Genomic DNA, 17,524 nt, shown 5'->3' with positions numbered 1-17,524 from the left:
GACTTCACTGCACCAAATTCCAATTTACATGGAAGAAGCATCTCAATTCCTGCCATTGGAGCAAACATTTTTAAGCTTAAACCTCAATTAGTTTCTCTGATGCAACAGAACTGCAAGTTTCATGGACTTCCATCCGAAGATCCTTTTCAGTTCTTAACTGAATTCTTGCAGATCTGTGATACTGTTAAGACCAATGGGGTTGATCCCGAGGTCTACAGGCTTATGCTTTTCCCATTTGCTGTAAGAGACAAAGCTAGAATATGGTTGGACTCTCAACCTAAGGATAGCCTGAACTCTTGGGATAAGCTGGTCACAGCTTTCTTAGCCAAGTTCTTTCCTCCTCAAAAGCTTAGTAAGCTTAGAGTGGATGTTCAAACCTTCAAACAGAAAGAAGGTGAATCCCTCTATGAAGCTTGGGAGAGATACAAGGAACTGACCAAAAAGTGTCCTTCTGACATGCTTTCAGAATGGACCATCCTGGATATATTCTATGATGGTCTGTCTGAGCTATCAAAGATGTCACTGGATCATTCTGCAGGTGGATCCATTCACCTAAAGAAGACGCCTGCAGAAGCTCAAGAACTCATTGACATGGTTGCAAATAACCAATTCATGTACATTTCTGAAAGGAATCCTGTGAATAATGGAACGCCTATGAGGAAGGGAGTTATTGAAATAGATACTCTGAATGCCATATTGGCTCAGAATAAAATATTGACTCAGCAAGTCAATATGATCTCTCAGAGTCTGAATGGATTGAAGGAATCAACCAACAGTACTAAAAAGGCATCTTCAGAAGAAGAAGCTTATGATCCTGAGAACCCTGCAATAGCAGAAGTGAATTACATGGGTGAACCCTATGGAAACACCTATAATCCCTCATGGAGAAATCATCCAAATTTCTCATGGAAGGATCAACAAAAGCCTCAACAAGGCTTTAACAATGGTGGAAAAAACAGGTTTAGCAATAGCAAGTCTTTTCCATCATCCACTCAGCAAAAGACAGAGAGTCCTGAGCAGGATCCATCTAGCTTAGCAAATATAGTCTCTGATCTATCTAAGGCCACTTTAAGTTTTATGAATGAAACAAGGTCCTCCATTAGAAATCTGGAGGCACAAGTGGGCCAGCTGAGTAAAAGGGTCACTGAAACCCTTCCTAGTACTCTCCCAAGCAATACAGAAGAGAATCCAAAAAGAGAATGCAAGGTCGTTGAATTAACCATCATGGCCGAACCTACAAGGGAGGGAGAGGACGTGAATCCCAGTGAGGAAGACCTCCTGGGACGTCCAGTGATCAACAAGGAGTTTCTCTCTGAGGAACTAAAGGAATCTGAGACTCATCTAGAGACCATAGAGATTCCATTGAACCTCCTTATACCATTCATGAGCTCTGATGAGTATTCTTCTTCTGAAGAGAATGAAGATGTTACTGAAGAGCAAGTTGCCAAGTACCTTGGTGCAATCATGAAGCTGAATGCCAAATTATTTGGTAATGAGACTTGAGAAGATGAACCTCCCTTGCTCACCAATGAACTGAGTGATCTGGATCAACTGACATGACAACCTTGTGTTTAAAACTCAAGGATCTCCTTCTGTAACCATAGAGAGGAAGCATGAAAAGCTTCTCTCACTGCAGAGTCAACCAAAGTCCCCACAGTCAAACTCTAAGTTTGGTGTTGAACCCCCACATTCAAACTCTAAGTTTGGTGTTGGGAGGTTCCAACCTTGCTCTGAACATATGTGAGGCTCCATGAGAGCTCACTATCAAGCTATTGACAATAAAGAAGCGCTTGTTAGGAGGCAACCCAATGTTATCTAATTATATTTATTTATTTTCTATTGTTATTTTATGTTTTCTTTAGGTTGATGATCATGTGAAGTCACAAAAACTACTGAAAAATAAAAAATAGAGTGAAAAATAGAATGAAAAATAGCACACCCTGGAGGAGAACAGTTTGGCGTTTAAACGCCAGAAACAAGCATCTGTCTGGCGTTTAACGCCAGAAACAGGCACCAAGCTGGCGTTTAACGCCAGAAACAAGCATCTACCTGGCGTTAAACACCAGAACAGAGCATGGAAGTGGCATTTAACGCCAGAAACAGGCAGCAATCTGGCGTTAAACGCCAGGATTGCATGTATAGGGCGTTTTACATGTCTAAAGGGTACAGGGATAAAAAATCCTTGACACCTCAGGATCTGTGGACCCCACAGGATCCCCACCTAACCCTATTCTCTCCTCTTCACACCTTTTCATAACTCTCTTCCCCAAATGCCCTTCACCAATCACTTCAACTACTCTTTTCCATCACCCCCTCACCACTCACATCCATCTTCTCTTCTCCATAAACCCCACCTACCTTCAAATTCAAAATATTTTCCCTCCCAAACCCAACCCTAAATGGCCGAACCCTAAACCCCTCCCCACTTCTATATAAACCCCTCATTCCTTCTTCTATTTCATACAACACAACCCTCTCTTTTTCCACTTGGCCGAAACATACTCTCTCTCCCTCTCCTCCATTTCTCTTCTTCTTCTACTTCTTTCTTTCTTCTTTTGCTCGGGGACGAGCAAACATTTTAAGTTTCGTGTGGTAAAAGCATTGCTTTTTGTTTTTTCATAACCATTTATGGCACCTAAGGCCAGAGAAACCTCTAGAAAGAGGAAAGAGAAGGCAATTGCTTCCACCTCTGAGTCATGGGAGATGGAGAGATTCATCTCAAAGGTCCATCAAGACCACTTCTATGAAGTTGTGGCCAAGAAGAAAGTGATCCCTGAGGTTCCTTTCAAGCTCAAAAGGAATGAGTATCCGGAGATCCGACTTGAGATTCAAAGAAGAGGTTGGGAAGTTCTCACCAACCCCATTCAACAAGTCGGGATCCTAATAGTTCAAGAGTTCTATGCAAACGCATGGATCACAAGGAACCATGATCAACGTGTGAACCCAAATCCAAAGCATTGGCTTACTATGGTTCGGAGAAAATACTTAGATTTTAGTCCAGAAAATGTAAGGCTGGCGTTCAACTTGCCAATGATTGAAGAAAATGCACGTCCCTTCACAAGAAGGGTCAACTTTGATCAAAGGTTGGACCAAGTCCTCATAGACATATGTGAGGAAGGAGCTCAATGAAAAATTGACTCAAGAGGCAAGCCGGTTCAACTAAGAAGGCATGACCTCAAACCAGTGGCTAGGGGATGGCTAGAGTTCATTTAACGCTCAATCATTCCTACTAGTAACCGGTCTGAAGTTACTATAGACCGGGCCATCATGATCCATAGTATCATGATTGGAGAGGAGGTAGAAGTTCATGAGATTATACCTCAAGAACTTTACAAGGTGGCTGACAAGTCCTCCACTTGGGCAAGGTTAGCCTTTCCTCACCTCATATGCCACCTCTACAATTCAGTTGGAATTAACATAGAGGAAGATATCCTCATTGAAGAGGATAAGCCCATCACTAAGAAAAGGATGGAGCAAACAAGAGATCATGGACCTCCACATGAGCATGAGGAGATTTCTCACCATGAAATCCCTGAGATGCCTCAAGGGATGCACTTCCCTCCACAAAACTATTGGGAACAAATTAACACTTTCCTAGGAGAATTAAGTTCCAACATGGGACAACTAAGGGTGGAGCACCAAGAGCACTCCATCATCCTTCATGAAATTAGAGAAGATCAAAGAGCTATGAGGGAGGAGCAAGAAAGACAAGGAAGAGACATAGAGGAGCTCAAGAGCACCATTGGTTCTTCAAGAAGAGGAAGACGCCACCCTCACTAAGGTGGACTCATTTCTTAATCTCCTTGTTTATTTATTTTCTTGTTTTTCGATTTTTGAGCTTTATGTTTATTTATATTTGTGTCTTATTACATGATCATTAGTGTCTAAGTGTCTATGCCTTAAAGTTATGAATATGAATCCATCACCTCTCTTGAATGAAAAATATTTTAATTACAAAAGAACAAGAAGTACATGGTTTCGAATTCATCCTTGAAACTAGTTTAATTATTTTGATGTGGTGGCAACACTTTTTGTTTTCTGAATGTATGCTTGAACAGTGCATATGTGTTTTGAAGTTGTTGTTTATGAATGCTAAATATGTTGGCTCTTGAAAGAATGATGAAAAGGAGAAATGTTATTTGATAATCTGAAAAATCATAAAAATGATTCTTGAAGCAAGAAAAAGCAGTGAATACAAAAGCTTGCAGAAAAAAAAAAGAAAAAAAAATGGTAAAAAGAAATAGAAAAAGAAAAAGCCAAAAGCTCTTTAAACCAAAAGGCAAGAGCAAAAAGCCAATAGCCCTTAAAACCAAAAGGCAAGGGTAAATAAAAAGGATCCAAGGCTTTGAGCATCAGTGGATAGGAGGGCCTAAAGGAATAAAATCCTGGCCTAAGCGGCTAAACCAAGCTGTCCCTAACCATGTGCTTGTGGCGTGAAGGTGTCAAGTGAAAACTTGAGACTGAGCAGTTAAAGTCAAGGTCCAAAGCAAAAATAGAGTGTGCTTAAGAACCCTGGACACCTCTAATTGGACACTTTAGCAAAGCTGAGTCATAATCTGAAAAGGTTCACCCAGTTATGTGTCTGTGGCATTTATGTATCCGGTGGTAATACTGGAAAACAAAGTGCTTAGGGTCACGGCCAAGACTCATAAAGTAGCTGTGTTCAAGAATCAACATACTGAACTAGGAGAATCAATAACAATATCTGAATTCTAAGTTCCTATAGATGCCAATCATTCTGAACCTCAATGGATAAAGTGAGATGCCAAAACTATTCAAGAGGCAAAAAGCTACAAGTCCCGCTCATCTGATTGGAGCTAAGTTTCATTGATATTTTGGAATTTATAGTATATTCTCTTCTTTTTATCCTATTTTATTTTCAGTTGCTTGGGGACAAGCAACAATTTAAGTTTGGTGTTGTGATGAGCGGATAATTTATACGCTTTTTGGCATTGTTTTTACATAGTTTTCAGTATGATTTAGTTAGTTTTTAAGTATATTTTTATTATTTTTTAAATAAAAATCACATTTCTAGACTTTACTATGAGTTTGTGTATTTTTCTATGATTTCAGGTAATTTCTGGCTGAAATTGAGGGACTTGAGCAAAAATCAGATTCAGAGGTTGAAGAAGGACTGCAGATGCTATTGGATTCTGACCTCCCTGTACTCAAAGTAGATTTTCTGGAGCTACAGAACTTCAAATGGCGCGCTCTCAATTGTGTTGGAAAGTAGACATTCAGAGCTTTCCAGCAATATATAATAGTCCATACTTTGATTAAGGATAGATGACGTAAACTGGCGTTGAACTCCAGTTTCATGCTGCATTCTGGAGTCAAACGCCAGAAACAGGTAGCAAAGTGGAGTTAAACGCCAGAAACAGGTTACAAACTGGCGTTCAACTCCAGGAAAGACCTCTACACGTGTAAAGTTCAATGCTCAGCCCAAGCACACACCAAGTGGGCCCCGGAAGTAGATTTCTGCATCATTTACTCATTTCTGTAAACCCTAGTAACTAGTTTAATATAAATAGGACTTTTTACTATCTTTGTAAGGGATCTTTGATTAGTTTTTATGCTATCTTAGACTTTCATGGGGTCTGGCCATTCGGCCATGCCTGGACCATTATCACTTATGTATTTTCAAACGGTAGAGTTTCTACACACCATAGATTAAGGTGTGGAGCTCTGCTGTTCCTCATGAATTAATACAAAGTACTACTGTTTTTCTATTCAATTCAAGCTTATTCCTATTCTAAGATATCCATTCGCACCCAAGAACATGATGAATGTGATGATTATGTGACGCTCATCATCATTCTCACTCATGAACGCGTGCCTGACAAACACTTCCGTTCTACATGCAAACAAGCTAGAATGAATATCTCTTAGATATCTAATACAGAGGATCGAGTCCGAGATATTAGAATCTTCGTGGTATAAGTTAGAACCCATGGATGGCCATTCTTGAGATCCAGAAAGTCTAAACCTTGTCTGTGGTATTCCGAGTAGGATCTAGGAAGGGATGGCTGTGACGAGCTTCAAACTCGCGAGTGCTGGACGTAGTGACAGACGCAAAAGGATAGTAAATCCTATTCCAGTATGATCGAGAACCTACAGATGATTAGCCATGCAGTGACAGCGCATTGGACCATTTTCACAAAGAGGATGGGATGTAGCCATTGACAACGGTGATGCCCTACATAAAGCTTGCCATGGAAAGGAGTAGAAATGGTTGGATGAAGACAGCAGGAAAGCAGAGGTTCAGAGGAACGAAAGCATCTCTATACGCTTATCTGAAATTCTCACCAATGAATTACATAAGTACCTCTATCTTTATTTTACGTTTTATTTATCTTTTTATCTCCATAACCATTTGAATTCGCCTGACTGAGATTTACAAGGTGACTATAGCTTGCTTCAAGCCGACAATCTCCGTGGGATCGACCCTTACTCACGTAAGGTTTATTACTTGGACGGCCCAGTGCACTTGCTGGTCAGTTGTACGAAGTTGTGACAAAGAATTAAGATTATGAACGTGCGTATAAAGTTTTCAGCGCCGTTACCAAGGAATAGAACCGTCACGATTTCTGCGCATCGTGTTACCTGGCTCAGCAGAACAAGGGGGTTATTCATGTGTACTACGAACATGGAGTATCTGAGCCTGTGTATATTGAAGAAGCAGAACAAGTGGTTTCTGACAAGGAGCTGATGCTGATACCAACCATTATTCCCACCCCAAAACCCACCACCAATGCCACATCTGAACCAATTCCCAGCACAACACCATGCAATCCAACTTCTGAACCAAATAATACTACTGAATCCACAAAACCAAAGGAGCCACCTACCTCATTGGCTGCTGGTAACTGAAACAAAGCAGAAAAAACTTCCCCTCCAACCCACTGCAAGTCTTGGACCTAAGCCCAATCCACCACCAAAAACAATGGCCCAACCCAGTATAAGCAAGCCCAAAATCCCACAAAAAAAATGCTCCAACCCACTGCAATTCCAAAACCTTGGTCCAAAGGAAAAGAAATCAAGAAGGCTAAAATAAAGAGAGACTGTAAGAATGTAAAAATAGCAGCAGCATGTAGAAGGAGGCCACTGACAAGAGCTGCTGCTACTGGAAATATTGCAAGAACAACTGGTAAAGGAAAACAACCCAAGACAGCCTTTGTTACTTTGTCTAGTTCAGAGGGATCCTCAGACATCCATGACAGTGATGATAGTGCAGAGGATGAAGCATATAGGCCTGGTGGTGATGAAGTGTCCAGTGAAGAAGACTTGCCTCCGGATAGGTCAGCAGCAAAGAGTAATATGAAATTGAGAAGTAGGCCAGGAAAGAAACTTACAAAAGGAAAGAAGTCTGTTATGGTTGAAGATGCTGGTCCTGTTTGTGCAGACTCAGATTCTGAGGATGATGAAATCATTTTTGGACCGATTCCTAAGTTTGGATCATCAGTTGCTCCTTATCATGATGTGCAGGATGATGCTTATAATGATTCTGATGGTGGAGACTCATGGCACTCGGAAGAAATGAAGACTCCTCCAAACTCTGAGGATGAGTTGGAGGAAGTTGATTCAGATGACATATTCCCTGCATTTAGAGAAGGAGGGAGGTTTGGAGAGCTTAGGCTAGAGGTTGGAATGACTTTCACTACAAAAATGGAGTTCAAAGAGGCTGTGCGTGAGTATTGCATACAAGAGGGTAGAAGGATTTGGTTTAAGAAGAACGATAACGTGAGGATGAGAGCTGTGTGTAAGGATGAGAGCTGTGGCTGGCTTGTGTATACCTCTAATAATACTGAGAACAATTGCTGGTAGATAAAGATATTCATGGATGACCACACCTGTGCAAGAGAGACCAAAAATAGACTAGCTAATAGGAAGTGGCTAGCCTACAAATTGGTGAAGAAGCTAAGAAAATATCCAAATCTGAGACACTCCGAGGCTGCACAATATTTTAAGACCGAATGTGATCTGGAACTAAACAAGTCTTCACTGACCAGGGCCTTAGGAGATGCTAGATCTGTTGTGTACGGTGATGCAGCTGCCCAATATGGCATGATGAGGGATTATGGGCTGATACTGCTAAAGAGCAATCCAGGATCCACTGTCACAGTTAGGGTTATACCTCAGCCCAACCCTGATGATGATCCAATTTTCGAGAAGATGTATGTTTGTTTGGAGGGATGTAAAAAAGGATTTCTGGCTGGTTGCAAACCCCTCATAGTCTTGGATGGAGCTTTTCTGAAGACACGGCATGGTGGTTAGATATTGTCTGCAATTGGCCAAGATGCAAACAACCATATATATGTTATTGCCTATGCAATTGTCCCTGTTGAGAACACTGAAAACTGGAGATGGTTCTTGGAATTACTTCATCAAGACCTGGGGGATTATAAGAAGAACAAGCTGTGTTTTATCTCAAATATGCAGAAGGTATGCAATATTTATAGGTTGTCACTTAAAATGATGTTTATACACTGGGCTACTGATTATATATGTTGAATTAATCTATTGTGACTTAAAATGATGTTTATACACTGGTTGTGACTTAATAGTTCTTAGTTATAACAAGTCACTGGTTGTTACTTATTAGTTACATATTGGGTGTGTTTCAACATGATGATTATACACTGGGCTGCTTTCTATATATGCTGAATTAATCTATTGTGACTTATTTATACAGTGGTTGTGCCTTAAGAGTTCTAAGTTAATTAGTGTCAATCTATCTATTGTAGTTACCTATATGATGTTAATACACTGGGCTGCTGTCTATATATGCAAAATTAATCCTGGACTGATTATATGCTGTATAATATTCTGTCAATCTATTGTTACTCATTTATCCTGTTCTGCATAATGTTCTGTAACAGTTCTGTGTAGGGACTAGTTTGATGTCACTTACATAAGTGTAGGGACTAGTTTGATGTCACTTGAACAAGTCTAGGGACTATTTTGATGTCACTTATATAAGTGTAGGGACAATTTTGCTACCCGAAAACAACTATCTGACCCCTTCTTTGGTATCTGAAACAGGGCCTTATAAATGCAGTTAAGGAGGTTTTTCCAGATGTCCATCACAGATTCTGTGTTTGGCATCTGTGGAATAACTTCAATAAGCAATGGAAGGATCTCCAGCTTAGAGGGCTACTTTGGGATTGTGCAAGGTGTACTAGCCAAGATGGCTTCCTTGATATCATCAAAAAGATTGAAAGGGTTAATAAGGAAGCCTGGGAGTATTTGAACAAGTAGCCTAGAGACTCTTGGAGCCGGACATTCTTCAGTAATGCACCTAAAATAGATAACATCTGCAACAATACCTGTGAAGTCTTCAACTCCAGGATCAAAGATGCTAGAGCTAAGCCTATTATCACACTCTTGGAAGAAGTCAGAATGTATGCAATGAGGTCCATAGCTAGGAACAAGGTGAAGCTGAATTCGAACACTGGAGTTCTATCTCCTATACAGCACAGCAGGTTAGAAAAGATACGGAAGGAATAAAAAAATTGGGTCCCGATGTGGTCTGGTGACGCAGATTATGAGAAGTTCGAAGTACATGGCTGACCAACCAACATGGTTGTGGACTTGGGAAAGAGGCTTTGCACATGTGGTTTCTAGCAATTGAGTGGTAATATTTTTTAAATTCATTGTTTTAGTCTTATTATCATTATCAACCTTTGTTGTAGGCTTACTGTTGTTGTCTTCGTTGTTGTGTGAATGCTGTTTAGGGATGCCATGTGTGCATGCGTGTGCTGCACTGGCAAGGGCTGGTAAGAGACCGGAGGACTATTGTCATCAGTGGTTGACCATGGAAGCATATAATAACACATATGCCTTCCATATCAATCCAATTCCAGGTCAAGCACTATGAGAAAAGTCACCATATAACAGACCACAAGCACCAAAATTTAGAAACAAGCCCGGACCACTTAAGAAAAAAGAAGAAAATATGCAGATGAGGAGCCAAGTGGGAGTAAGAAGTTGAAGACAAAGATGAAAAGAATATATAAAAAAAGGTCGATGTCGTTGTTGTGGCAAAGCAGAACACACCAGAAGGAACTGTCCAAAGAGAACTGCTGCCGAAGAGGCTGCTGCCGCTGCACAACCCACTGCTGCTAATGGTGGTGAAGGTCAGGCCAACTTTGCTGCCCCTGTCCCAGAAGCCCCAACCTAAATCAATCTTGACCAAAGTCAACCACCCTTGGAAGCAACTGATGACTCTCAACAAGTTCACGAGCTTATATGATTTTAAATTTATCATACTAACATCCTAACCTAGTTTACTAACTATGTTACATTTTTTGGCTGATAGGTTCTACCCTTACCTGTTAGGCCGCCAAAGCTCCCTCTAAAAATAAAGTTAGCCAAGCATTGTGAAAAACCAGCTTCAGGAAGTAGCAATCCACCAGTAACCACCCCACCTGCTGCCATCCCACCAAGAAGTAGTCATACAGCAAGGAATCCTCCACCTAACCCTATGCAAGGTGCAACACAGGAAACTGCTACAAGACTTGCAAATTTCATGAAGTTTGTGCCCAACCCTGGATTCAAGGCACAAAAAATGAAGATTAGGATGATTATGTTTAGGGAAAGCAGGCTGTTTTTTTGTATCTATTTTGCTGATGTTGTTTACAATACCTAAAACATTGTCCCAATGTTGGGGATTTTAGTATTTGAATTTTATCAGGTCAATATGTCAACAACTTTGATATACTTGGTGTTTTGGCTCTATAATGCCTTTTTTGAATCAAACATTACCAATATGAATTATGAATTATGACTTTATTGAATTGAGTTTTCTCAACCTTTTGTTTATATATTATCCTCTATTACAGACTTAAGAGTAGTTCAAATCTTGTCCATTTCTATTTGATTGAAAAGAAGTCCAAAAACAGAAGTATGCATATAATCAAACACTTTAATTTCCATTTCTTTCAAACAAAAGGATAGGAACAAGTACATGAACAAGGAATGCATATAACATGCATGTCATTTGTTTTTTGCTAGATACAGTTGACCCTACTGTCTATCCAGCTTTAATACAAGAACACCAATTACAATCAGTAGCATGAACACAAACATCAAAATTTTTCCCATTTTTAGAACCCTAATTTCAGCTTCTAATTTACCAAATTTCCAAGCCATCTTCATCTTCCATTCTTCATCATCAACAGAATGTCTTGTTCTATCATCACATGGCATGGCATCTTCCAAAACTTTATCAACCCACAAAAACAATCCACACCATTTCTTACCCACAGTCTGCACATCAAAGAAAATTCAATCAGCAAAATTTATATCCATAAATACAGCAATTAACAACAATAATACTTACATTGTAGTTTGGGCAACTCAGGAACGGTCTCCTTGGATTAGAATCTGTCCCTGACCACCGCAGCACCGGTCTCAACCCGCAGGCACACCATTCTGGCAAACGAGCTTCTCTGTTTCTGTTCATTCTCCTCATGATGCTTCCAAATGATCGTGGGTTGTTCGAGCTCCCAGCTGCAATGCTCGTGCTAGCCATAACCGTCAGGCTTCAGAGAGGGAGAAGAGAAGAACACAGCACCGACGAGAAGAGAGCAGAGTGAACAAAGTGGCCTTCAAATTTGGGGATTAGGGTTTTAACTTCACCTGAGGGACCAAATTGAGTCGGAAGAGTTTACTCTGCCACATCAGCTAGCCGTTGTGAGTCCCACGTGTCACCAACGCTGCCAGCTAAGCTTTCCGGTTGCACCAGGTGTCCAGAAATTGCCGGAAGGACAACTTTGAGTTCCGGAGTGCAAGTTCGGGGATGACTTTGAGGAACTTTTAAGTTCAGGGACTACTATGAGGCTCGAGTGCAACTTCAGGGACTACATTGAGGCTTATCTCATGCAAAACAGTATACCAAAATTTGGAAATGTGTAATTGAACAATGAAAAGTCATATCAAATGAATGAAAGAAAGAAAGTTTGAAATAATACTCAATTTAGTTCGTGAAATTTGAGGTTGGAATTAAATTGACAATTAAAATTACAATTGACTTAATTCGGCCCTAAAATTTACAATAGTAATTCACGTTAGCTTCTAAGCTGATTTCTGTAAATGGCGTGTTGATTTTGCACGTTAATTTACTAAGATTTGAACTTCTCACCTAGATTCTATGTGACTAAGACTTAGGGTCCGTTTGGAAAGGTTCAAAAGTAACTTTTTTGATCTTTTGACTTATGTAAAGTAGTAGTATTAATGTCTAGTACAATTTTCAAAACTAAATTGCAGCTTTCTAAGAAGCTATTTAGGAATTTATAAAGAAATTAAAAAAAATAATTTCTCTCATAATACTATTATTTTTTATTACATTTCTATAAAATAAGTACTTTTAGAGCTAAAAATTCAAACACGAAATAACTTATTTATAAGTTACTTTTAATATAGTCATTTATTGTTTAAACTATTTTATCAAAAGGAGTTTAATTAAGCTGTTTACCTAAACGGGCCTTACTAGACTTCTAAAAGCTTGATTGACTCTCCAACATCCTCCGAGGATGACAATAAAAAGTTCAATTTGAAAATTTTGTTGCTCTGGGAGCAACAATCAAGCTACTAGAATTGAACTTTTGTTGCTTTGGGAGCAACAATCAAGCTACTGGAGCTCTAATAAATTTTGATCATATGAAACCTAGGTGAGAAATCTAAATCACAACAAGTTAATGTACCAAATCAACATGTCATTAACGGAAATTAGCCCAAGAGTTAATGTGAGTTACAATTATAAATTTCAAGGTCCAATTTGAATCCATTAAAATGTTAAGGGTCAAATTGAATCAAATTTTAAATTTTTTGGGTCAACTTGAGTAATAACTCAAGAGTTCATACAGAGGTGAGCTTCAACGTAGTATTTAATTTACAACTCAAATGGAAAAACGTTCCATTTTTAGATTATACAGTGTGAAGGAAATTTCCGCAATTTAAATTTGATCCTTTACAAAGAATGTAGTTTTTAGAGGAAGCTGCTTTTATGATGAGAAATATAAGAGTACGAGACCTAACAAGTGTTGACATGCAATGCCTTTCCCCTGATTGGAAATTGAATTATGGTATTTGAACTCCTTTTCTGTCGTCCATTTTGTCGATAAATTTTACCTCATTGAATAAAATGTTGGACAAACTAGCTTGAATCTCACATTTTATACATAAAAACTTTTTTCCTAATGTTGACACGATCTCAATGTCAATGAAAAATCAAGATATGGGAAGACATTTATTACAAAAATGTTTATATGCACCAATTGGCTCTACATAAGGAAGCGTGAAGTAACTTGTATCTGATTTGTTTCACAGAATGACACGCAATTATTACACAAATTACATGTAAATAAAACTAAAGAATTCGCCTGTAATTGTATGAAGAGTAAGCATGTCTTCAGAAAGTGTTGTGCTAAAAAAATTGCTTTATGTCCTTGTCTTTCTTCAGTGTTTGGAAGCTCCATATTTTCGAACTTTTCAAGATCAACTACACAATTTTCAAGAGCAATGGCTCTAATGAATTCAAGTAATACTTCATCAAGATCTATTGGCATTTTGCAAATTAGCAACAATCAATCGGATTTTGGTTTTTTGTCTGCACTGGCACCGGATTGAGTGTTCCTGAAGTGCAGAATGCCAGAAAGACCTCGTCCTCTAGCAAGATGTTCTAGCTCTTCAAGCTTGTGTCCAAGTTGTTCAACTTCTCTAGCCAACTCTTCATTCTTTGTTTTTATTGCCTGAAAGTAACAAAACCAGAGCACAACCTCTGAGATTAAAATATTTCTGGCCCCTACAACTGCATCTACCAAACTGGGTGAAGATGCATCCAGATTAATTCACAACATCGGTCATTGACCTCTCCTAAGTGTCAGTGTAATTATACTCACCCTTTTTACTCGTCAAATCTGAATCTTTTGAAGATTTTACTTTAGAATGTAAAAAAGTAAGGGATTTTACCACTGGGTTACTAAAATTAAAAATGGAAATCATTTTCATTTTATGGATCCATGGGTAAAACCCTTCACTTCTTCCTCTAAAGTGAAATCCTTACTTTAGACAATCACCAGGGAGATAAAAAAAATTAAAAAGAAGAGAAGGGATTGAATGTAATTACATTGAATCTCATAGCCCAGTGTAATTTACCCAAAAATAAATGGATTGCAAGAAACCAGCTTTTTATTGCTTCTTTGAATGGATAAATTACAAGTGAGAGGAAAGTTTAAAAGACAACCTCTATCTCCTGTCTACGTAATTCTTCCTTTCTGGCTTCTGATCTAGAGCTTCTTTGCACCTCAAAGATTACAGCAGCTCCAGCAACCTAAATAGAAGAGAATTAAAATGCATGATGTGCAATAACTCTACATGGAAAACCATTAAACTAGGCAGAAAACATGGGGTGCAAAGAAACAGAGAGAAGACCAAGCAATTCTAAAAATTATAGGAAGCACTTCTTCCCATTAATAAGAAGAAACTGTTTATAATAATAAAATCGTAGAATCGGATTAAGCACCCAATCAAGTTCAGATATGTCATCAAAACAGAGAGACATGCTAAGCATAATGTTACCCCAAGCAGATAACTCCAGGTTCATAAATTATAAAGCCTACACATAATTTCTTGAATCCCCACAACTTCGGTTGAAATAAAACTTCCTTTCAACCTGAACTTGTACAAAAGTCTTATGCTGTGCTTTACATTATTTTCTCTTCCTTTTTCCTAGACGGGAGGACCAGAGATGCTCCTTATAAGAGCAGAAGCAAACAATAGAAAAACTGTCAATAAAGTGTAGATTTCCAATCTCTTCACTTATTGGAGAGAGAAAATCCCTTTAAAAAGATCATTAGCTTTGGTGTAGATGCACCCATCTAACCCTATCTCATAAAACTCGCTTGTCAAAAATCTAAGTGTGGAAATCATGGTCCAACCAGATAGCACATTGCCACACAGGTTCAGCCTCCTTCCATCTCCCAAAACAACTAATCTAGTCAACAAGAACTAATCTAAGGCTGCAAGGCACACCCAACACTTGCCAAAAGATACCAAAGAAAGCATTCTATAGAGGTTAGCCACAAGACAATGTAAAAACAAATATGATACTAACTCCAAGTTTACCCCACACATAACACATACATCACAGGAAATAGCCTTATATGTCCCTCAAACTTGTAAATGTCATTGATATTACTTTCTATTAAGGATGTTGGTCCAAATAAAATATTTGAGTTTAAAGGGAGCTTTGGACTTTCCAGATATGGCCATATGTGTTTATCTAGGTGAAAAGATTTAGATTTGAGGAATAAGTTTGGAACTAAAAAAAGTAAGATTTGCAACTAAACATATCAAAGGAATAAGAGACTGCAACCTTTTATCAGGTTAAAGGACAAAAGAACATTATCAAAGAGATGTAGAAGAATCACTACTTCAGAGAATTCTACCAATTAGGTTACAAAAAGTGTCCCAAAAGTGGAATCCCACAGAACATAAAATCATGGATAGAAGAGTTATATAAGGAAGAGACATATTCCCAGTTATTGATAATGCTTAAATCTTCTTAAACCACATATATAGACAAGAGTACAAGACACTTTGAATCTAGATCCTTTTTAATAGTTTAGTCTATAATTTTTCATGATCTCTATTCACTTCTAACCACGTGTCCAAACGAATTAATAATTATTTGACCATCCTTTCCACAACTAATGCTACCCAAATTTCTTTGCTAATCCTATCTTATGTGTCCACTCATTAAAACATTCTCATCTCAGAATCATTAAGCTTACTCTCAGTACTGGTTCAGTCAACTAACCCCTCCCGGTTTTACACTTTTACTACTCTGTGTCCATGCGCAAAAGAACTTATCATTATGGTTCCCTCTGCAACAAGTGTTCAGATAAATGTTAACAAATTAACCATCCATACTTTGACAGGAACCTGGCTATAAATGGTCTATAATATAGCTAATGCCTCACAGTATCCCTCTTTCTAGTCCCTACAAAATCAATCAAAGCTAACGATCACAAAAAGGTGAATGTCAATTCTAAGAAAAGAAAAGAAAGAAAATAATAAGAGATTAATGAGTGGTGACTTTTCAGCAGAGTCAAACAAGACTTGAGAGGAGATAAGTGTGTCTTTTAAACAAACATCATAACCGAAAAATTCAGCTAGCATAGGGTTGACTTTTGTATCTGACAAAAAGAAAAAGACGGAAAACCCTCAAATCCTCAATCCCTCAACCCTCATTGATACATAGATAACATTCCTGGACCATGCAATGATTCTAAAAGGAACTGAACATGAACTACAACAATCACAACCATAAATCAAAACTTGCACCAAATAGCACAAAATCAACAGAGTAAAAAACACAAACAGGTAGTGGGCATTTCAATGAACAAAGAAAAAGTAAAGATCCAATTACAGAGAAGACGAAGATCTCGCCAAGAAGATCGGCTGCGGCTTGCACGGCTTTCTCCTCATCCAGTGGCCGGATCGCAACATCAGTTGAATGACCATAAATGCGCCTCTGCACTGTTGTCGTAAACCTATGATTCACCTGAAATAATACACAGAAAACACAATCATCAATAGTATATCATACTAATAATGCGTTCTAACGCCGAATTCACTGGAACACGGCCACATCAAAGTGAGTGATGCGAAAATGGGGAAAGGAAGAGAACGATGATGACCTGGGCAACGTTGATGATGAGGTTACGGAACCGAGGGTGGTAGCTAGCTTCTTTCTTGAGCCTGGTGGCAATGGGTTTGCACGCTGTTTTCAAAAGAAGAGTTCCGAGCTTCACCACTGGCAGCACCACCATGACTCTCTCTCTCTCACTCACTCACTCACCTTGATTCTTTCCTTTTTCGGAATACACTGAATTCAAAACTAACCCCAAAGTAATAGTAGTAATTATAATTAATGAAAATAACATTAATTAATTTCAACAACAGAAGCTGGGAATATGAAGAGTGAGTTATGGTAATGGGAAGATTGAAGCAATTGTGTGGGTAATGAGGGAAGCATCTTCGTATCTTTTCTTGCACAACAAGAACATGGAATGGACAACGGTGCGTTCCGCAAAAGACTTCTTTTTTTATGCGACTTTTTTCCTTCTTCTTTTTATTTTATTATTTTATTATTTTTTAGTTCTAGAATTTATTTTTCATTTGGAATAGCCATGGATGTTTTTTATCAATATTGGGAATCGTTACAGCCTGGCCTAAACATCACATGGGTCGACCGACCCACAAACCACCCGACTCGAACGGTCGGGTGCAAGGCGTTCAAGTACTGATCCGGACACGCGTCCTAGACAGCTCTCTACTATAGTTGTATGGGAAAGCTTTGAGGAAGGTGGGTTCTGTCTTTGTGGGACCCGCCTCTGACACGGTATATATGGGGAAGGGTAACTACCCCTCCCCCAAGGTATGTCACATACCATTCTCTCACTTTTCGCCTGCACACTTGACTGACTAGAGCGTCGGAGTATCTTTGCAGGTGACACCC

At 38.9% G+C, this 17,524-nt stretch overlaps 1 protein-coding gene across 1 annotated transcript; it reads right to left on the bottom strand.

Moving 5' to 3' along the window:
* LOC107629807 (OPA3-like protein) lies at positions 13,218–17,136 on the bottom strand. Its single transcript, XM_016332700.2, has 4 exons — positions 16,704–17,136; positions 16,433–16,567; positions 14,246–14,332; positions 13,218–13,751 (listed from the first exon to the last, which is right to left on the bottom strand). The coding sequence occupies exons 1-4, from the start codon at positions 16,833–16,835 to the stop codon at positions 13,587–13,589; spliced, it is 519 nt and encodes a 172-aa protein (XP_016188186.1). The 5' UTR covers positions 16,836–17,136; the 3' UTR covers positions 13,218–13,586.

This window comes from Arachis ipaensis, chromosome B03 (assembly GCF_000816755.2).
Source record: "Arachis ipaensis cultivar K30076 chromosome B03, Araip1.1, whole genome shotgun sequence".
NCBI lineage: Eukaryota > Viridiplantae > Streptophyta > Magnoliopsida > Fabales > Fabaceae > Arachis > Arachis ipaensis.
This window is presented reverse-complemented; position numbering and strand designations above follow the sequence as displayed.

What these genes read in the sequence shown, in the direction of transcription:
- LOC107629807 (XM_016332700.2), bottom strand. Translation starts at nt 16,835, where the DNA reads ATGGTGGTGCTGCCAGTGGTGAAGCTCGGAACTCTTCTTTTGAAAACA. An exon ending in TCATCATCAACGTTGCCCAG is followed by an intron (nt 16,568 to 16,703) that starts GTCATCATCGTT and finishes GTATTATTTCAG; the next exon opens with GTGAATCATAGGTTTACGAC. An exon ending in GCGAGATCTTCGTCTTCTCT is followed by an intron (nt 14,333 to 16,432) that starts GTAATTGGATCT and finishes TCTTCTATTTAG; the next exon opens with GTTGCTGGAGCTGCTGTAAT.